The sequence below is a fragment of the Caloenas nicobarica genome, chromosome 1 (assembly GCF_036013445.1).
Source record: "Caloenas nicobarica isolate bCalNic1 chromosome 1, bCalNic1.hap1, whole genome shotgun sequence".
NCBI classification, from domain to species: Eukaryota; Metazoa; Chordata; class Aves; order Columbiformes; family Columbidae; genus Caloenas; species Caloenas nicobarica.
In genome coordinates this window covers 135,388,244-135,410,563 of record NC_088245.1, presented here as the reverse complement: position 1 = coordinate 135,410,563, position 22,320 = coordinate 135,388,244, and the positions used below count along the sequence as shown (strand labels likewise).

Below are 22,320 nucleotides of genomic sequence, written 5' to 3'. Positions count from 1 at the left end.
AATAGAATATGAGTATTTCTACTATATTTCAGAAAAATGCTTAAATAGTACTTAAATTTCCGAATACTGAATTCTGAATACCAAAATTCTGGAAAATTCAATTAGATTTTAAACTTTTGTTCAAGATCTCTAAGAACTATAGTATAAATGCTATACTATAGATATTATTACTGACACTTTCAAACATCCATACGAAGAAAAATCTGATATGCAGGCCATTCAATGTACCGAATATTGAAAGATCATATTTTCTGTACTTAGAGTTGCCTTTATTAACATGTTAGATTTTGATCTAGGCTCATTCTGCCTTCACAGCAAGCTAATTTCATAGCTGTATTGTCTGAAAATACACCACAAAGATATGAGCTTATTATCCTAATGGTAACTTTTCAACAAATGCTTAGGAGAAATTCACCTTGAAGTGGAGGACTAGGACTGGGTCTCTGCTGAGCTTGACATATTTGTAGCACAAAGCAGTAACTCTGTTCCTGAGACAGGCAAGGAGGTGAAAACCAAAGCAGGAAGAGCGGTTTTAGGAGATGTACACTTCCTTGAGGAGTGGAAGACCAGAAGCTCATTAAGTAGGGATTTGGAAGAAGGTACACATACAGAATTCCATCAGAAAGACATTTCAGATATTAAATTAGTCACCTAGGCACATACATATTAGAGTGGTTTGAAGTGTTGTTTCTTTTTCTGTATGATCACATGATTACATAAACAATGCTTTTCCTTCTCAGAAAGCTCTTTTGTGGCATGACCAACTACTGCTCAAGAGCTTCCAAAGGGAAATACCATGGGATCACGCCTAACTGGAGTTAATGCAGCTGTTACACTGGTTATTGTAAGTTTCCAGGCAAGTCTAAGACAAGGAAAATTACATAACTCTAAGTGAAAAGGAGTAAGTGATCTAAGGCTTGTTACCTAAGAGGTTGTGTTCAGAAACTTTATGGAGAGGACAGAAGAGGATGCAGCACTGACTCATTAGTATCTCTCGAATGTAAAGAGGATGTAGAATAACTTTGTATACCGTTTGAATGCTGCAGGTAGGTACCAATGTGTAACACCTGTAGAGTGCATTTTGTAGAAACTAAGGAGGAAAGAATACAAGGGTAAGACCTAATAGACTATGTGCTGTTTGGGATTAAAAGTAATCTCCTCTATCAGCAGAAACAAAAAAATGCATTGGCGTTCTCCACTCCACCTGAATAAATAGATCTTATAAAACTTTTAAATGCTAGCTAGTGTCAATACTACAACAAGAATATGCAGAAATCATTTGAAACAATGTAGGAGGCAGAATATTTGGTATCTATCCCTTTTATTATTTCATGAACACAAAACTGACAGCCATAACAGTACCCAAGAGCAGATCTAGCATCAAATGGCATATGTGTTTTATCAGAGGACGTGCTTGACAAGAATATGAACTTTTCTAAGTGCACATTTAAAGGGTACAATGTATTAAAACAATGAATTTTAATAAATATTCAGAAAATCTGTGTCAACGGTTTTCTCTTATAAAAGAGTTCCCTTGGCTAGATATCAGTCCCACAGACAAGAACAGTATTTGCAAGTATAATTTGCTGGGTTAGCAAATCAAAACCTATTTTAATTATGACCAGCTAATTATCCAACATGGTAGCTTGGTAAGACAATTCCAAATAAACAGTGTCTTTAACCTGTCAGTAGCTAGAACTTATCCCATAAAGCCAATACTTAATCATGTCCTTTTGTCTGTCACCACACACCTTTTTGCACTTTGTAGCTATGTAGTACTGCAAGCAACATTTCAGGTATGAATCTGACCATTTTCCAATTTAGAAAGAAAATGCTTCCTCATTTTTTAAATTTTTGTTTAGAGCCATATAGCAGTTACTTTAACAATTTAAGAAAAACAGAGATAAAGTTGTAAGTTTTAAAATTTCATATCTATTTTAACACGAAATCAGGAAGAAATATAATTCATTCTAAAAAATCACGCAAACATATTCCTATGAAACAGCAGTGTGAGACTGAGGCTTCTGTTTCACTTGTCTGAAACAGTGTAGGTTGATAAAGGCTCCAAATGAACAGGTATCGCCAACATCACAAGCTGTAATGATGTGTTAACCTTGGTGACAGTCAGAACAGAAGAGTCAAAGGTTCAGCTGGCATCCCTGGGGATGATTCTTCAAGGTGAATTTGAGACTCATTGACACGGCAGCACACTAAAACTGACACTGCAGTCTAAGACAGGTTACAAAGATGAAGTAGTGCCTTTTTCTTCAACTTTATATTCACAGCAGTAGAAGAAATGGCCTTTGTTAAGATGGTTAATGCATGGACAACACAGTTCTCCACCAGCTGAAATTGTAAAATCAAACATTTTCAAAGGTTCTACCTTCTATTTTAAAATCGGAAATAATTAGCAAAGCAGGCTTGTAGGTTTATTTGTTCCAGTTGCTCCAGCTACTCTTAGTTTTGAAAATTTTAAGTTATTTCCATAAAACCCCAGCTGGGAAAGTAACTAGATGACAAACAAGCCCATAAGAAAAAGAGAAGCAGTAACAACAACAGCAACTGAAAAACGAAGAATATCAACTCGTTCAGTGCTTCAAAAAGTGGCTTCTCCCTTGCTGTAAAATAAACCATTACAAATACTTTCTTGGAAAGGGTGAAATATTAGTCTCAGTGAAGACAATAGTAATAATCGCAATGATTTCCATAATCCCAGAATTTCACACTGAGAGTTTTGGATATGTGCAAAGTGTATTTTCATGAAACATACTAATCATAGTCATTGTGAATGCAAATTTCCCAGGAGTTATAATCATGTAAAATACCTACTATAAAGACATTCCTAGTTTCTTAATAAACTTTTGAGATCCTTGAATACAAGGGACAATCATTTCAAAACCACTTTGACGCTTCAGCATATCACTTGAATGGTAAAGACATGCTTTTGTTAAAATAACATCTCAAAATACTTGCAGCTGGGCTAGATCCAGCAAGTATTATACAGTCACAGACACCTAGAGCGAAGCGTGGCTTGAGCATGTAAGCGAGAATATTACTCTGTTGTTTTGTCCACAAAAAAGAGCCTATTCATGATTTAGGATGGAATAACACTTTGCGCTTTGGTGAAGTGGCACAACGTAGCTTTGTTGCAACAGTGTCAGGCTGCTTTACATGTATGAATGAATTCGGTCCCACGACTCATGAAATGCTGAATAAGAAGTACTGAACGACTTCAAGGCTTGCCCAAAGTCACATAGGAAGATTGCAGCAGCAGCCCAGCAATCTGCTTTGCTTAGCTTGCAGACTTTCTACCTCAAGGCAATCTTTCCTTTACTGTACAGTAATTTTCTCAGTAGGAAAATGTTCTGCAGCTCACTTTTAAAAATTGTGTTGCAATGACTGTATAGCCTCACGGTAAAAACAGCTTACCTTTAATTCTATTCAGCGTACAGGTCTGCCAGAGAGCAGAACCACGTACTCCTGGAGCCTGGAATACCTACCAGGAACCACAAAATAGCTTCAGTGAGCTACCTGAAGCTTCTATTGTAACACTTTTCCCTGAACAAGAAATTTTTCTCCTACTTGATTTGCAACAGGTCTTACTCTAAGAGAAATGCTCAAACCGAACACTAGAGTTCAAAGTAGCCCTAACAAATGGTTTCAGATGAATGGGAAGAGCAAGATCTACGGAGGTTGAAATGTGGGCCGTGGTGGAGGGAAGCCCAAGTCGTCATGTCAACATCTTTTGCTTTCAAAAACCCGGCATTCTGAATGGCACAGCCACTTGGAAAAGCAATGATGCAAAATACAGAAACTTACAGTTAAGTGATTTTGAGTCATCTCTATGGCTAGTTTCAAAATTAAATATATTCCATGTAGCATTAAAAGTATTTCAAGACATAGACTGGGAAAGCATTTAACTTTCTTAAGTTTTACTTTTTAACAGTATTATTTTCTCTGGAAGGTTTGTGGGTTTTTTTCTCTCTTAACCTTACAAGGGGAGAAACTTATTCACTTTTCTCCCTCTTATCTCTGTGTAATTTGTTCTCCCTCATGCAGCCATAACCAGGAGGCCTCGCAGAGGCAAGTAGTAAAGTGACAACAGCAGCAAAGAGAGAGGCAAAAGCAAGGTTGTTGAGTTAGAAGAAGATGAGTATAATTAGATTCAAGTATAAACAACCACCCACACTTCCATATTAAATGAAAGAACAATCTTTATGTGACCACGTGCCAAGTAGATTCTTCTTACATAATGATTTTTCAGGAGGAAAAAAAAAAAATCAATTAATTGCTCAATGCAGCATGAGTATTGGCAAGAATTGTCCTACAGCTAGATAAGGAAAGAAAGTAGCTTTTTTTCTTTCCCTTTTAAGGAGGGCAACCATAAGAAGGCAGACTTGGTTCTGCATAATATTGCACAGGAGTCTGGAATAACACCCTGCGATGTGTATGTTAGTCCCACACTACTGCACGTGGTGAATATCTGAACTTGGCAGTAAGTAATTGTGAGTATATTATTACCTGGAGAGAGAAAAGTACTCTGTTGGGTCGAGGGAAACCAAGAACTGAAAAATTATTATTTTTGAAGTGCTGTGATTTGGATTAGACTTTTCATATAACCAGAAGCATCACAGGAAACTCAGTAAGGCAAAACTATCCAAACAAAGAGAAATAAGCAAAAATGAAGTTGACAGAATTTCAAAAAGTAGACCAAAAAAATCAAAGCAAACCAAACAAGAAGCTCTAATCACTTACATCTGTTCAAGGCTCCAAAAATGGGCACTGTTCTCCTCTACTATTTTTATTCTACATTTTTCTTTTGATTATGAGAGCATAGTATGTGCAAACTCAGCACATAGATTGTTGAGGTTTTATTAACCATGCTTTTAGAGTTAGTGTCATTTTTACTTTACAAAACTAATTCCTAAAAAAAGCATGATACACAATAAAGTCTCAGTTAGCAGTTATCTGATATTTAGATTTTAAGTGACAACATGTGGCTGCTGTAGTGCGCAAGCGACCAGGAATATCAAAAATGCCAAGAGCAATCAATTTTATAAGGACCACTAGAGACTTTCTAGAACAAAAATGTACTTTCCCCTCCCCCCGCTCCCCTCCCAATGGAAAGGATTTCAGTGTTTGCAAAACGGTGAACACAGTGAGGAAGTAGGTTGTTTCATTTCACTGCTCTAGACTTGCCACAAGTAATATATTGATTTCTGTAGGATATTTGTATGATAAATGGTGTTTCATGCTTTACTAATGGAAATATCTCTGTATACGAGTATTAAGTAAATGTAAATACAGTATTTTTCTTTTTTTTTTTTTTAAAGGCAAAAGGCTCACAGGTCCAGGAGTCTGCATGAGAAGACCTTGGAATGCAGAAAATATCCAGTGCTTTTTTGCACATTTGATCTGCAGGGATCCTAAGTCCCATGTCCAATGGACAGAACTCTACCCTGAACATGTTTTCTGCCTGTACACAGTGCATGCGCTTCCCGCTGTGGGTCCTAATTTTCCGGGTGTCAGATTCATAAAAGGCTTTAAAAGTTTGATTCTTCGAATATTGCTTTGCTTCTCATTGTTTTTGCTCACCATGAGGAACTGGAGAAAGCACACAGTACAGCAGTCCCTAAGGGGCTGTGGAGAATGATGTCTTCAGAAATGGATTTTTAACTTCGAGAAGGATGCTCACACTCTACATGGAGGATTTCCATACAGCTGATGGAGGGAGGGGACAAGAAGAATTAACTTTCTAAACCCAATCTTCATCTTTATTGTGCGTAATATAAGCAAAGGCTCCCTTCCTGACTGCTTCAAAAAACTAACCAAACAAAAATATTTCTTTTTCATTAAGAGAATAAAATGAATGAAGAAATAATTTTCCCTCCCACATCCTTTCTTCATCTCCCTTACCCATCCCAAAAAACCCAACAACTAGACTGTCAGCCAAACAAAACAAAGAATTTACTTTCTCAGCATAATAAATCACCTTTGCTCCTAACCATTCAAATCATGAAGTCCTACATGCTCTGCGTAGCTCAAGTAACCTAATCTGAGATAACAACCACCTGGCTTTTTATTATTTTTTAAGGAGAACCTTCCCAGACTCTCTTTCTATAATTTCAGATGGTCCCAGAGGTTCAAAACTCTCAATAAGCCATTTTAACAAGAAAATCCTGATAGTCTAATGCCTAGGCCTGTGGAGGTCTCAAAACTCAGATATCTAACACTTACTCTATTTGCTGCAGGCATTTATTTTCTTTTACTATCTAGGTCATCAGTTCATGACTAGGGACAAAAGAAATCCATGGAGAATTTTGACTCAATGAGGAGTTTTCAAATTCCTTTAAGTCCACAGGGTATCTGCGAAAGAACTTCATTCTTCTTCACTTTACTTTTATATTTCAAAGTAGAAATCAGTGTGGAATACAGTTGAGCATAGAAAAATATATACTTAGTTCACTTTAAAAGGGTACTTTTCATTACTGCTGGGTGAAACAATACTGAGAAACCATAGTTATGCATGTCTAATACCTAACATTTTCATTGGCGAGAAGACAAATGAAATAGCTGAAGCAGTGCACATCACTGATGCAAAAGAAGATATTCAAAAGTTGTGAGAAAAAACAGAAGGAACAGATTCTCTTTGCTATAAGGACAATATGATCAGTGATAACTTGGTTTAAAATGCCAGCAGTTAAATGACCATAGCGAGCCTTTTAATCTAACACTGTATTAAGATGAGTTTTAATTCCAGTAGTTTTGGTTAGTGTGAACAAAGTCTATACATGTCAAAAACTCACACAGTAGGTTACACTATTACCAGGCATGTTCTGGGAAACACATGAAGTCAATTTGGTCTCTGTGATAGCCAGCACAAGTCTACAGAACCTGGTGCACTCCCCAGCCCACAGATGTTTGACATTGGGCCACTATTCTGCTCTTCATCTTGATGCTCCTCCCCTTTCTGCTAATTCCACAGGCCAGTATTATCCTTTGGAGACGTCTACTGAAGAGACACATCCCATCAAGTGTGAACCAATGTATGGTTTCCCTTGCTGTACACTTTATTCGGCAACCTTGCGTAGAAGATTCAGGGTTAATAATGAGCCATTTAAACCAATTAGAACAATGCCAGGCATTGAGCATGACTCAGACGCTTTAGACTAACTGGCTAACGGGCTTTTTCCTCACCCGTTTCCTTGCAGCAAACATCACGCTAATGGCAAAAGCATCTTGTCCCCCAAGGAAGTATTCGGGACAGCTGACTGTAAGAGCTATAGAGAAGGAAGGAAATGTCCACATGGGCATTTTCAGGCCATTTGCTTTGGCTTGGTGCGTGGAGACTTCGAGCCAACGTGAGCTCACTTTGCCCCTACCCTCAGCGCAACAGAAGCTGTGTGGCCACATTAGCACGACACCGTGCCGGAGCAATCTCGCCTGTCTCTCGGCAGGGCTTATTAGCTCAGCCTCGGCGCCACATTAACCACTGCCATATGGCTGCTGGTCGACTCAAAGAGCAAACTGAATGAGCTCACATCTGCCTGACAAAGTCTGCATAGCTCTGCTTTTTAAAATGGCAAACCTGCGCAAAGCTGCGAGGAGAGAATCTTGTAACAAGCTGGGATTTTCAATCCATGTTTTACTTCAGTGCTTCTAGAAATACAAGCTGTCACTATTAGCAGCTGTGGTCAAGGTCGGAAACTACTTGTGGATGTGTCGGAGATTAAAAGCTTCGTCTCAAAAAGCTGAGTCTGAAAAATGATGTATGGTAAGACTCCAAATAGGACAGAAGAAGATAAAGAAGCAAGTGAATACAATGATAAAAGTATGTTCGATATTTTCTCTTCTTTCTGTTAGCCCTGGCTATCAGTCAGATTCTTCACAGCCTATAGATGAGCAGGGTCCTCTCTAGCAAAAGGCAATGTTTTTTAGGGCTCAGCCAAAAAACCCACAAATGATGTACAAAATGATGCGACAAATGCTAATCAAAAGATTAACATACCATTGAAAAGAGCTCAGATATGCCTGCAATAATAAAAAACAATTACAAAGAAGTGGCAGCATAGCAGAAGATACCCTGAGAACTCTTTGTCTTAACACAAAAAGAGTGGTTGTGCAGATGTGGAAACTCGAGTGGTTTAGACACAGCAGGGGAAAAGGCAGGCACGCAGAGAGAGCTGAGGAGGAAGATGGGAAAGGTGCCCTGATGATAATGCAGGAGGACATGCCATGGTCAGAGCAGAAAACAAGTGAGATGATCCAGAAGACACATTTTGAATGATTTGTGGAATCTGGAGAGCAGAGAGACTCCGGCAGGAACAACAGGCACCCTGAAACAGAGCTCTAAGCGTGAACACAGGAAAACAATGTCACACTTTGGAAAAAAAGAAAAGAGCAAGAAATAGCAGGGTTTAAAGCCATTCTCACTATCCTCTGGGACAGAGGTATGGTTCCAAATTATTTTTCACAATCTTTTACATTTTTTTCCCCTTCGGGTGCCAAGTTAACTCACAGCAGCTCCAGTTGTGTCAGCAGAGGAAGCAGTATTAATAGTAGAATAAATATAAGTCATTAACGAAACCGACTCTTGATCCTTGAGGAAACCACCATTGTAGGGATCAGCAGACGAAGGAAAAAGAGAGGTAGAGTGGGAAGCCAACCCTCTCAGGCAGTGAGAAAAAGAGACAGAATGAAGAGAAAGGACTTGGAAGAAAGGAAACTGCTGGGAGGCAAGAAATACATATGGGAATCAGAAGAAAAAATACACTTCTCTTTCTAACCCTCCTGGGGCACGTAGGAAATTGTCACCTGCCCTTTAATCTGCCCCCCCAAAAGAAAAACAATTAAAATGAAATAAAACCCTGAACTGTAGGTACTTGCTCCCCCACTTCCTCTCGCCCCTGTTGCTTCATGTGCTGTGTACCCAGGCCATGATCTTTCACACAGCTCTCCATAGGACAGACTACGTTACCATCAGCATTACATCTTCTACAACAGGGGTGTCAAATGCATTTTCACCAGGGGCCACATCATTTTAGGACTGTATAAATGTAGGAGTAGTTACAGTCCTAAAACTACATTCTGCCCTTTGAAGGACACTGCGAGGTCGATGTGGCCCCTGGTGAAAATGAGTTTGACACCCCTGCTCCACAGGAACATGCATTCTTTTGCTGCATATCTAGAATATGTAACTTGGGGAAATTAAGATGTTAAGAGATTAATGATTAATAAATTAATGAAAAAAGAGAGAAGACCAGGAAAAAAAAAAAAGAGAGACATGGGCAAGAAATAAATATGGATAAACATCTTGAATTAATTTGGAGTGGCACCACACAGTATAGTTTGTGTCAGGAGCACAGACTGCTACTCCTGCACAGCACACAGCAACAAATTCGATCAGTTTTTGTTTCCTTTGTCTTGATTCACCTTCCCTCTGCAATTTTTCCCACTGCAATTTAACTTTGGAAGGAAAGGCGCCGTTCCTAAATAGGGAATTAATTTCTGCTTATTCCACTGTTCCCGCCAATACAAACAATCCTTCCTCTTTTCCTTTTTAACTGACAGGCATAGCAATTTCTTCACTCTCTCTTTTTTTTTTTTTTTTTTTTTTTTTGTGTTACGACGGAGATCATGTTGGCATCACCTATGTAGTTTTAAACTTGCCAAAGCACAATGAGGCTTTGAATGATCCCACCAAGACGAATGAACTAAGTTCTCTTTGACAATTTGTTAACAAAAAAATCAGGGCAAATAAATAAAATTTCTTCCTGGGGATGGTACCTTTAAGGAAGTTCTCCTGTCACAGCAGAAGATCAGAGGCTTTGTTTTCACATTTTGTACAAAACATTTTCCTCACTCACTTGTGTAAAAACAGCATTGTGCAAGACACAATAAATGCTTCGTATTTGTGAGGTACTTTTTAAAGGCCAGGAAACAAAACCAGGAATCAAGAATTCAAGTTACAACTTATCTGAAATAGGAGTGTAAGTCATTCAAAACTCTTGATGTCACAAGACAGCCACACAAAAAAGGAATGAAAACCTGTATGCATTATTCATCCTGTAACTTTGATCTTAAAAGCTACGAAACCTGAACAAAGAAAGATAAATGCCTTCTCAAGCTTTTTCTTTCAAAAATCAAATGAGGATGATTCAGGATAAATGATAGATAAGAGTTAATATGAAAGAGAGGGAAATTGCAATCACAGTGCTGCACCAAAGTTTCAATGCAAAGGCTCTGCTTTTTGTATTCAATTACAAAGGACTTCTTTTTTAGCTACCAGCATCCTTTTTCTTGTAGGTATATGTAAAAGACTCTACCTATTAAAATTTCACGTCCAGTATGCATAGCTTTTTTGTTCTACCACCTACACCATGACTTCATGTGAACAATTAGGAAGCTTTCTGAAGCATGGGCTACTACTTGTTTTGGGCAGGAAAAACAGAAGCTGTGAAATCCTGACCTCCAAACCTGACTCAAACATTAACTTGCTCCAGAGCTTATGCAAGGTATGTATACATTCTCCCAATGGGAAAGTATTGATAATTACAGGCACTTTTACCTCATCCTGATAACAAATTGAGAAAGTGATCCAAAAGCGCATGGAGGTTCCCCTATCTAGATGGGAGATCCATAAAATCCTCTTTGAACACTTTGTGCTCCTAAGAGTCTGTAATTATTGCCAGCTTTTGCTTAAAGATACGCTCAAAGGCCCCACCATCTTGGTTAGATTACTGATGTCAGCATCTTATGTACAGGGAACTGCATTTGGGATTCACAACGAAGATGGAGCAGCAACACAGTTCCTTAAGGGAGGCTCTGAGCAAACCTAACACAGACAGACAGCAACTCATTCATTACAAATCAGAGCACACAGCCATTTATATCAACAGCAGGCCAAAGGAAGAGTGCTTTTACATTGCAGCATACAGCAGGAGGTTTTGCTTATCTGAGCTTCCAAATTGTTACCTCCAGACAAGCAGTTAGCACTAATCAGATGATAGAGTGGTGCTAGACAGATAGGAAAAAAAGGTTGGGTGGATGCAAGGGCAGGTTGTGAGGTGGAGGAAATGGATGGGGAATGAGGTGAACATCGCATTGCAGTGGTGTGCGGTAGGAAGACAGTGGGGACACTATTTGAGAAGTAGTGGGAAGTTTTGGGGTACAACAGGAAGATGGCTGAGAAGAGAATGGAGGCACACTGAAGGTATTCACAGGCTTACTAGCAAGCAATATTTGCAGCAGTTGCTGTGAGTGCCCAAGCAAGTCATTGCTAATGGTACCCGAGGCCACTGATGCTCCCGCCAAGTGCATCTAGACAAAATACACTTGGAAACACCGAGCCCCGTGATTACAACAGTCAGCAGAAACTAGGAGACTGACTGCACTTCCTCCTCAGCCTGAGGGAATGCAAACTCATAGCTTTCAGCGCCAAGGTGAGGGCCTGAAACATGCGGCTACCTCTTAAAGGCACTGGGCTGCCATGCAAAGGAGGTGGCTAGACTGACAGGGCGGGGAGCTGGCCTGTTCCTGGTGAGGACACCCAGAGGCCCCGAGTCCTGGCCTAGATCTTCACTCCAAGCAATTCAGTCCTGGCCTAGATCTTCACTCCAAGCAATTCGTGGGTCTACGAACTGCACCTGAGAAGACAGCAATTCCAAACACGTAAACAACACTAAGGGCTGGAAACAGAGTGAGGAACTTCCCCACCCCGGTGAGCTCCCTTCTCTCTTACTCATGGGCAAGACCTTGCAGCTTCTTTCTCCATCGTGTCTCAGCTCCAAGAGGAGAGTCACACAGGCTCTCCTAGTGCAGAAGGAACATTTCAGAAATTGGAAAAATACATTTTATTTTCACACAGTTTGCAGTGAGAAATTAGAGCTATTCAGTGGACTGCACTAAAGCACTCCTTCTCAGCCACATATATTGTAGGAGAGATTCTTGATTTCACAGTAATCCCAGGAGAAAAATTAACTAGATGAGCACAGAATCACACTAGTTCTGCTCTGGTCTCATGATAATTATTTTTCAATTCAATTAAGTTAAAGATAAGCATTTGCTTCACATGCAAGGCTGTCTTTCCTGCTTCATTTGTAATATATGGAGAGGGATTAGCCACATCAAGCATATGCTTTCATGCAGTGGTATAAAGAACACACATGAGAAAAATCATGTTTTGCTCCAGTGCACTGAGAAAACTGTTTATAAACTACAGATTCAAGAGAAGAGAGAAAAAAATGTTTTGATAATGATTCTTCATCAGACGCACCCAGTGGACATGTGTAGACTGAAGAGCATTCACCGAGTCTGACTTGTACTAAAACTGAGCGGTACTGAGACAGCTGTGCTCAAAGAATATGTCTGTTTCTATAATCCCCATCACAGATAGCTGTGCCCATACCCTTACTTTCACTTCTTATTTGTTCCATTCAGTACTGTTTATAACCTGAAAGACATATGAATTTATTTCTCTTCAAAGCACATGTATTTGCCTTACAAATGGACCAAAAATATGCAAAGGCTACTTTGACTTTTATTATCTCACCTACACAAACATATCGATTCCCCTAACCCTACCAGAACAAAATAATATTTTCTTTTTATTGCATTCCAGAGGAAGTTGTGCCTTAACGTGGATTTTATTTAACTTCTACTTATCTATATCTCTTGCTTCAAACTCTGTCAGGAACCAAGCTACCACCTCTGTTTCTCTGGCACCCTTAATACTCAATCTGTAAATCCTAATTCTGCTGACTCAAAGATCAACACTGTCATTGCAGATGAAAAAAAAAAACCAACAAACTTTCATATATTAAAAATAAGGTTGTTTCATGGGCATAGCATCTTTTTGAAGAAAGTATAGATACAAATCAAAAAGGAGGTGTTGAGCATCATCTCTTATTCTGAAAAAAATACATTCTTAATATTTATTTTAAATATCTTGTCAGAAAGGAAAGCGTTCATATGAAATGCTTTCAAACAGCCTTTGACACTTATAGAACTCTTAAAAATGGCAATGAGTCAAAGATCAACAAGCCTTTAAGAATGAAAACAACTGGAAATGCTTAGAAGTTGAGCCACTAAAGTATTTCATTGATTAAATGCTCACTGGTATTACATATATATTGAACACCAACACATATAGTTTGACATTTCCTGATCTGCTAATTTCATGGCTTAAAGGTAACATTGGTAAACTGCATTACCTGAAATTTAGTCTGAGTCAACGATAATTTTACCATCAAATGAATGTAGGTGTTCATTTTAAATACAGGCACTTAAGTGAAAAACTTCTTTTTTTTTTTTTTAAAAAAAAAAGGTTGATTTCATGTAAAATGAAATCTCTCACTTAAAACTGAACAACTTCAGCCTTATTCCAGCTGTTGCACTCTTTTAATTCTTTATGTTCCTGTTGCTAAACTGAAAAGGAGATGACCTAAAGGAGATAACGGAAATGGAATAATTCTAAGTCAGATTTAAAATTAATATTTTTGCCCATCTGTCCCTAAGCATGTTGTCCATTCCAGGTCTCAATCTCCCCTCACCTCCCAGCCACTAACAAGATAATACGGATGGAACTGCAAAGCTGTTAAGACACATGTGAATGCATATTTATCCACTTGGCAAGATCCTGCTACAGCTGTAAATTGATGCAAATCTGCATTACAATGTACCTTCAGTCTCTCGCCTGTGTCAAAAAGTAGCCATAATATTAATAGTGCTGCTTAAGACAATGCCAGGCAAATATGACGTAAATGAATGCAGTTGAGCTAGCTATCCCAGCACTCTTAATTTACAACTCAGAAAACAAACACCCATTTGGGCACCAGGAACAAGTGCATATCTACACCTACATTGAAACTGATTTTCATCTGTTTGTTTGTGGAAGCAGAAACTGATAATGCAAGATAACTCCACCAGATGTCACGGTGAAAAAATACTATGTAGGTATGCATTTGATACAATCACCAGAAAAGAAAACTCAACTGAGGGGCTTTATCCCATCGTAAGCACAGTTTTAATAAATACAGGTGGCACTGCCAGTCAGTGATAGTTGCATTTGTCCTGGGTATGTCTTTGTTCCAGCAGCTGGGAAAAGAGCAGTTTTCATGTGTAAAGAAATGTACTTAATAGGCAACATCTGAAAATCCTTCAAGCGAATAAACTATAGCAATAGAAAATGCAAGTTTAGAAAGCATTTCCTGAAAAAACAGTAGCACTAGAATCTTCTCTTTATCTCAGGTCAATTGACTTGTCACAGTGGGAAGGAGATTTGAAAAGGAAATTGCAAGTTCTTAGCAAGTGTGATTGGAGGAATTGAGTTAATAGCCAGCAATCAGTATAGGTTCTGTAGGGTACTTAAAATTTTAAATGTACGCATATGCCACAACTACAGAATGGCTGAGCTTTGTCTTGTTTGTAAAAAACAAATGGAACAACAGGCAATTTAAATCTCAAACAAAAATGGTAATTTTTTACATAGGTTGCTGGGGTTCAAGTGTTCTTCCATTAAAATTTTCCCGCATTTCAGCATATGATTGAAGTATATGAATCGTATGTGTCTCTGATATTGTTTTACACTAGCGATCCTCCCAGTACCAACAGGATCCTATATGGTATGTGCTTTCAGATGATACGGTTTCTCACCATATGGTAAGATGTTTTGTATCACCATGTTGGCAGCATAAAAATGATTCTTGAACTCCATTTTTCATTGCCATTTCTTCAAGCCACTTAGGCTCAATAGCTTATTGTTTCGCGTGTCAAAAATTAAAATAAGGATCGTTTTCTGATTTGAGAAGCTACTTTATCCATACTCTTGAATAATCGCACACTGTATTCAGCAAGCTACAGCTACAAATAAGAATGACACCACCTCTAATGAGAACACAGCTTAACTTGAGAGGCAGGATAAGCCATCATCTCTCTAAAGAAATGTGACTATATCCCAAAAGCCATCTTAACCTTTCTCATACAGCACACAACTTTTCTGCACGGTTTCTTTTCGACAGAATTACAAAAGAAGGTCTCACCTAGACTACTAGTAGCTCCTCTTTCCAACCAAAGGTGGCAGATATTATAGGTTGCACAAATTTGTAGGTGGATAAAAGGCAAGAAAATTATAGGACAGTGACAAACATAATGAATTTCATCTCCACAAGCTTCTAATTCCTCTGAGGAAGAGAAGAACATAGGTTTTGCATGGTCCTCTTTAACAAGCAAATGCATACCCTGCAATGAAGTAGTATGAGACTGGAAGATGCACTCCAAGCTAAATGCAAATAGCCCTGCTTCCGAGGCAAGGAAAGGACAGATCCTAGAAAGTACAGCATGGCTTGATGCCCACATGCTCCAGAGACTAGTAATTTCAGATTCCTTGATTTTTGCGGTGTATGAAAATCTTTTTATACTTACTGTAATTCTCTCATCTTTGTCATCTAGAGGGGTCCCATCTTTTTTCCATGATATAGTGGGTTCTGGGTGACCTCTCGGGGGCTGACATTCCATCACTGCAGGTTCACCCACGGCTACCATTACATCTGATGGATTTTGTCTGAAGTCATCTCGTAGAACTGAAAGAATAAAGAAAATGAAATTTAAAAATTATCTAACAATACACCGATAGCACAGCGAAGTGTTTAGTTTGGGCCTTTAATGGTCTCTATTGTCATTGTACTTTATATTAATGAACAATTCAGTTTAAGAACTTCATTTGGCACCTGAGGATGGTCTCTGGTAAGAGAAAAAAACCCATGTACAACTCATATTTATCTTCCAACATAGAAGCCAAGTGACTTTAACACAGACAGAGGCGAAAGGCTGACACAGACGTAGGAGCGTCCACATGGAAGCGCTGCCTCATTTGGCTGGATGTGGCATTAGTGTCTGCCCAGCATGTGAGCGCAGGATTCCTATCACAGCTGAAGAAAGCACAATGTCTTCTGCTCAGGTAGAAGGCCACCTGGGGAGAAGCATGGCAGAGATTGCTCTCTGCACTTCTTCTCCTGAGACACGAGGTCAGCCTGCCAATAACTCAAAGGTTTTTGGTTCAAGACTGGCCACTGGCCATATGAATTGCACGTATTCCTGAATTTATGGCAAAGATGAACAAACTAGCTAAACTTCCCAGTTCTTTGATGACACTGTAAGATGCCAAAAATTTGTGCAGCTTTAGCCAAACTCATCTTCACAAGTTGGCTTGTGTCTTTTCAAGAACAAAAAAATATCTTTCCTGATCTCTGGGAGTCATCTCTTAGACTGGGCCAGGACCACATCCTTCATTTGGAAGAAATCAATTTTACTACCTTTTCACAGAAGGAAACATTTTTATTGTGGCTTCATTACTAGAATTTGTTCTTTCTCATCATTTGGCCAAGCCCAGGCCTACGAAGCTCTAGTTCCCTCCAGTCATCCACCATGAATTTTACCAATAGCTGTGTGATTATTTTCCTTTTTGGGAGAGGAGAAACATCATACTGTGCTCAGCAGACCACTACACAGGGACACAGTTTAACAGAATAATGACATTCCTAAGCCTTGCCAAGTAAGTGGCGTTAGGTTTAATCTAAAAATAAATAACTCAAATGATAACAAATATACCATTTGAGTCCTCTCCACTGCTGTTACTCCAACAACATTGAACAAAGGATATGGTAATGGAAAAGGACATTACAACCAAAGGACTCTTAGGATTTGATGAAGCTGTCACTCTTGCTACCTGCAACAATCTTGCGTCAACAGCAAATAGTGCCAAGAATCTGCAGCAAAAAATATATTCCCTAAGCCTTGGAACCACAGATACATGGACATTCACTACTGAATAATGGTTTGGTTGTTAATGCTGCTTCAAAGCAAGGTGTGATTTATTGTTTGATGCTAAGGAATGTAAGTGTGCTTACAGATTGGCAGGTACAGCATTGCCACCAAACCATTCCTCTCCACAAGGTCTTTCATGTTTTTAAGAGCTTTTAAAATGGTCTGAGGGTAAATGCGTCATCTGCTTTGGGACAGAGGGATATAACTTTCTCACACCTACTTTCTGCAATGCCATATAATCTAAAATGAAGGGAGGGAGCAAAAATGACTTGTAGTTCTTTGTTTTGGAGGATTATTGGCAAATCACTCTGTCAATAATCTGTAGGACTCATATTTTTTCTTCTCAAGTACATCTACGTTACATTCAGATACCCTACCATTCAGTAGCTACAGTCATAGGCCTATGTGCCCAGCTTTCCTCATTATAACATAATAAACAACAGGGAAAGTTCCAGATTAATACAGAAGTGTAGATGGGAATCAAAATCGATAAATACAAAATATTTTACCACTGACTGTTCTAGAAATAGGATATGATTTCTGGCAGTACCAAAGAACATCTGTGTACCAACAAGGCTGAGGTATGCTGCAGATCTCACCAGACATCATCTGAATTTACCAGTCCCCTTCCATATTGAAGCACTAACATTTCAAATATTTCAGTTTAATTACTGAGGTTTCTGGATGCCCTGGAGGCAGGAGATACTGATGCACTGAAATAGGATAATCAAGGAAAAAATGTCTCTATCACTTTAACAATACAAACTAATACAACAGGATGATAGGACTTAACGAAGAAGTTATAGAATAATTTAGTTGGAAGGGACATCTGGAGGTCATCTAGTCTATAATGAGATGCTGTTGGATCAACATGTTCTCTTGGATGAACTAGGTGTCTCAAACGGACCTAGTCTAGAAATTGTATTAAAAAAACTCACAAAAAACCAAACCAAACAACCAACCAACCCCCCCTCCAAAAAAAACCTCCCCACAAACCCAAACAAAGCCAAACAAACAAAACCACCCCCCCCAAGCAAACCGTGTACCTATTTCTTGGTGTACAAAAACCTAAGAAAGCATGCTCTAAGAACAAAGAAATTCTCTATAAAAAGCAAAACACATGGATATTTTCCTTCTACGGACTAGGGAAAACTGTCAGTCTTTTCAGCTTTAAAATTAATCCACATTACACCTAAAAGAAATAATATATTTTCAGAAAGATAAGTCAAAAGACAAATCCTTTAGCTTCCCTTTTGCTTTCAACAAAAATATTAAGTTTAACCTACATTCTCTTACAGCTTCCTTACTAAGTTCCTCTAAATTTTGATGCATCAAAATTAGATACATCAAATTATTTTGGCTGTGGGAGCACTAAAATACTACTCACACACACTGAAAACCTTACATATACTTATTCCGTTTAAACGGAATATGGCTTTAACAACCAGATGCAACTTCTTGTGTTCCCAAGTAGCCCTCGAGCCATACAGATGCAGTAAACCATGTAGCATATAAGTGGCTGGGCTGACACTGCTTCAGCTGAAGTCAAATAATTTTTTCTATTTACTTTAATAGAGACTTTATCTGGTTTGGAGTCACTGGACATAAAATTCCCCTCCCCTCTCCCCGCACCCCCCCCGCCACGTCCAAACTAGAGGACATAAAAGAAGAAACAGAAGCTGCACCAAGTTACTGAAAAGCCTCCATATCTCCAGTTCCCAGTGCCAACAGCACAAGGAAGTGCAGAAGCGTTTATTTGCTACAACACAGTTCTATTGCAACACAATAAAAGGGGTGTTTTGACCATGAGTAAGAGCCTCTTATTACTGCTGAAGATTGTATCACTTGGATAAAGCTAGGAGATATATAAAAAGAAGTGTCCTTAAGTTTGTGGGTTTTTTAAATCAAGTGAAGTGATCTTAATAAACCCTAAGTGCTTTTCAAGTCTCAAAGACCTCGTAAATCTAAGAGGAAAGCCTACCAGATAGCACCTCAGATGGCTTTTAGCACCTTTGAAGCAACAAAGAAGTCCAGTACTTGCATAACAAAACCAAATTACTTCAGTAATTTCTACACCCCTTAGTCTCAGATCAGCTTTACAAACATAGTACCTTGCCTGTAAAACAAGACCTTTCACAAATTACCCAATGCATAATAGACTGCTTTAGGAGGACATCAAAGGTCCAGGCTATAGATACATCAAAACAAGTATTTTTTTCCATTTACTATGAATTATTTTGGCTCTGACATTACATGATGAAATGCTAACAAAATGTAATCCATTAGAGATTACCCCACAGATAGTCGTTATGTAATTATTTTTGCAGCTGTAAAGTAGATACATGCTCTCTTTTCTTGCCTCAGGCCCTGGCAATCTTGCATAAAGTTATACATTTAAATTTTTCTTCCCTTACAAAAAAAAAAAAAAAAAAAAAAAAAATCTTTTCTGTCCTGCCTAGTCAAGGCTCACTCTAAATTAAGAATACATTTCCTTTTGAAGATATATTAGAAATATACTTTCTAATCCAGTACAGCATGTGTTTTCAGTCACCACAGGGTCAAATTTCACCACATGTACTTCTTTCTACATACATGCAGCTGGAACTAAAATTGATAAATTAAGAGGATGCTCGACTTTTTTTTTTTTTTTTTCTTTAAAAACAAAGCAAACCAACAAAAAAATCAGTATAGAATCTCCATAGATATAAAGAAAATACTACAATACCGACATACTGACATTTTGCTCTAATATTTTCTGCAACACAATGAATAATGATGATAATTCTGATGATAACTCCAAGATCTTGCTCTGTGAACTCTGAGCTCTTCCTTTGTTTATGCTGTAAACATTTTTATGCTGTGCTTGCTGAACTAATCAGGGTCAAAAGCAACTTTTGTAACTCCACTTTAAAAGTCAGCTACTCATGCAACTATTTTAAATTGTGTACTATTCAATCAATAAAGCAATTGCACTTTCCCCAGAGAATCTTTCCCAGAACAGAAAGGAACTAGCAAGCACTTGAGGATAATTTTTTATTGACAAGCAACATAAGTAGACACAGTATTTTTTGTGTAAAGCCTAAACAGTGCTTTTCAAAATGCAACACCCAGTGGCTTTTTTTCTTGAGTTCTTAATTGGCTACCATGAAAAAGAGTAGGGAGTCATTACTGGGTGAAATGGGAGGTAGGTAGGCAGGGGATTTTTTTGCATATGGACACTGCAGACATTTAAGAAAAAGAATATTGTTACAGTTTATCATTAAATATCTGTGATCTGCTTCAGAGGCAATTAAAAAAGCTAAGCAAAACACAAGAAAAAAGAAACCAACCAAAAAGCTTTAGACAATATGTGAAAAGAACAAATTTGTAAGGAACACACTAATAACCATCATACATTGCGGATATCATGCCTTAATGGGTGGTTATCATTTAAGAACTGGAAATAAGAAAATCTGCTGAAAATTTTGATTACAGGTCTATTCTAGTCAGGCTGGCTAGATACTTCATGTTAGATCAGTTCAATGCAGTGCACCAAAATATATCCAGGATCCCTCATCAACCAAGAGATTACAGCCATGGTCACCCCATGAACAGAGGAAGAGAGAGAAATGATGATGTTTGGGGTGCAGTTTCATAATCGGATTAAGGCAATCTTAATCCATTTCAATTTTCCAAAAGAGACCAGGCAGACTTGCTTCCCGCTGTGTCTCCTGCATTGCCCTGGACAAAACACACTGTTTTGCAAGGCTCCTTCTTGGAGAGAGATCAGTGAGACAAAGTGTCACACAATTAGACAACCAAATAGATCCCAACAATTTCCACTCTTTCAGAATGAAGACGATTTAAATGTTCCTTTGTATTGGATCATGTGCCTCGAAAATGGGGAAAGTTGAAATAAATAGAAGAAATGCTTGTTCCTCACATTGCTTTATAAAACAACTAGCCCTCAAATAACGAGCAGGTTTCCTACCAGCAAATAAAAACGCGCTAACCTCAAACTATGTGCCAAAGCTGAGAAATGCAACCCTACTGAAGGACCACTGCCCTGCCTTTTGGCTAATTTTGTTACTAAAAACAAAAATGAAACCACCAAAAACCCAAACATGATAGATTTTTTTAATCCACCAATTCTATTAATTCCTGTAAATTTATAACAAGTACTTCAGTGTTTCTTTTCCCTCCTCCCAACAAAATAACAGTATTACAAAGAAGGTTTCCATCTAATATGAGGAAAAAAACCCCACCGCCACCAACAATGGGCACTTGCTGTAAAATGCTCTAAGATTAGGAAAATGAAAAATGGGATTCAGGAGGTTTTATAAATGTTCTAATCCCATGAACCCATAATCAAAGAGAAACCAATTATTTCTCAGTCAGGATTGAGCTGTTATTCAAAACCAAAACAGTTCCTGTAATTTAGGACCAGCAATGATCCCTTTTCCCCACCACCTACTGAACTTGTAATTCAAACTTGCAGACCAAAGCAGATGTTTTTGGCATTCAAATATACTGTGAGATGCTGGTCAGTTGGAACAGTGTTTCAAACCAGGTGCTTAATTTTAATTACAACTAACTTAAGCACCAGCCAGAACTATGATACCTTGTTTAAAGACTTTGCTGGCATGAAATATATACAGATGTCAGAATATAATTTTTAATGCATGCATGCCACTAATGGGGAAGTGTTATGACACCTAATTATGTTCAAAATAATAAAAAAAGCACACATGATCAGATTTAAGACAACATGTATGTTACCAAAATGTATTTTAGATCTTATTAAACTCCTTAAGAATGCTATCTGGTTTGAGAAAAATACGATCTTTTACAAATGAGAAGTATTCTTTTCTGAACAGAAACCCCTAAAAGTTTCCATGCAGTCATGTGAAGTTAAAGCAAAAACTTGTTCCTTGAAAAAAATATTTCTTTTCCTCTCTGAAGACGTTAAAACCAGGATAACACTGGTGTTAACTACACTACATCGTCATTAAAATGGAACAGAAAGAGTAGGGCTATAAATAGTCAGAAATTACTGTTACGATCAGAGGCAGTAATTTTATGCAGTGACTGAGTCCAGCAGTATTGTATTGAATGTTTCAAAATATATCTACCCTTTTATAAAGCCTCCATCAGGTAGGGACTAATTCCATCCAGCAGCCAGCCTGCCTCGGCCCTCCTCACTTTCATCACGGCCAGTTCTCATCCAATTCCTACCTTCAAGCGCTTTGACCTCAGCTGTGGGATCTCGCTACACCTTTCTCAGTCAGACTAAAGAGCCTTTGACAGGCAAGCAGGTGCCAATCGGTTCAATACCTTGATCTCTATTCTTTCAGCCTTCTCTGAGCTTCACAGCTACCGAACACCAGGGATGTGGCCCAAGAGTTTAACTCCCTCACAGAGCCGGCCCTCCTGCAACACAGGACTGCCACGATTCCAGCCTAAGAACTCGCACTGTAGAGGCTTCCAGGTATAAGAGACCGCTCATTTTAAGGAGACTGA

The 22,320-nt window shown here is 38.5% G+C and overlaps 1 protein-coding gene across 1 annotated transcript in view; it reads right to left on the bottom strand.

Annotated features, from left to right (window-relative positions):
* ROBO1 (roundabout guidance receptor 1) overlaps window positions 1-22,320 on the bottom strand; it is a 313,646-nt gene that overhangs the window by 97,124 nt on the left and 194,202 nt on the right. Inside the window, exon 3 of the mRNA XM_065628684.1 lies at window positions 15,421-15,578. Coding sequence (XP_065484756.1) covers window positions 15,421-15,578 — 158 coding nt within the window. The remainder of the gene's footprint in view (window positions 1-15,420; window positions 15,579-22,320) is intronic.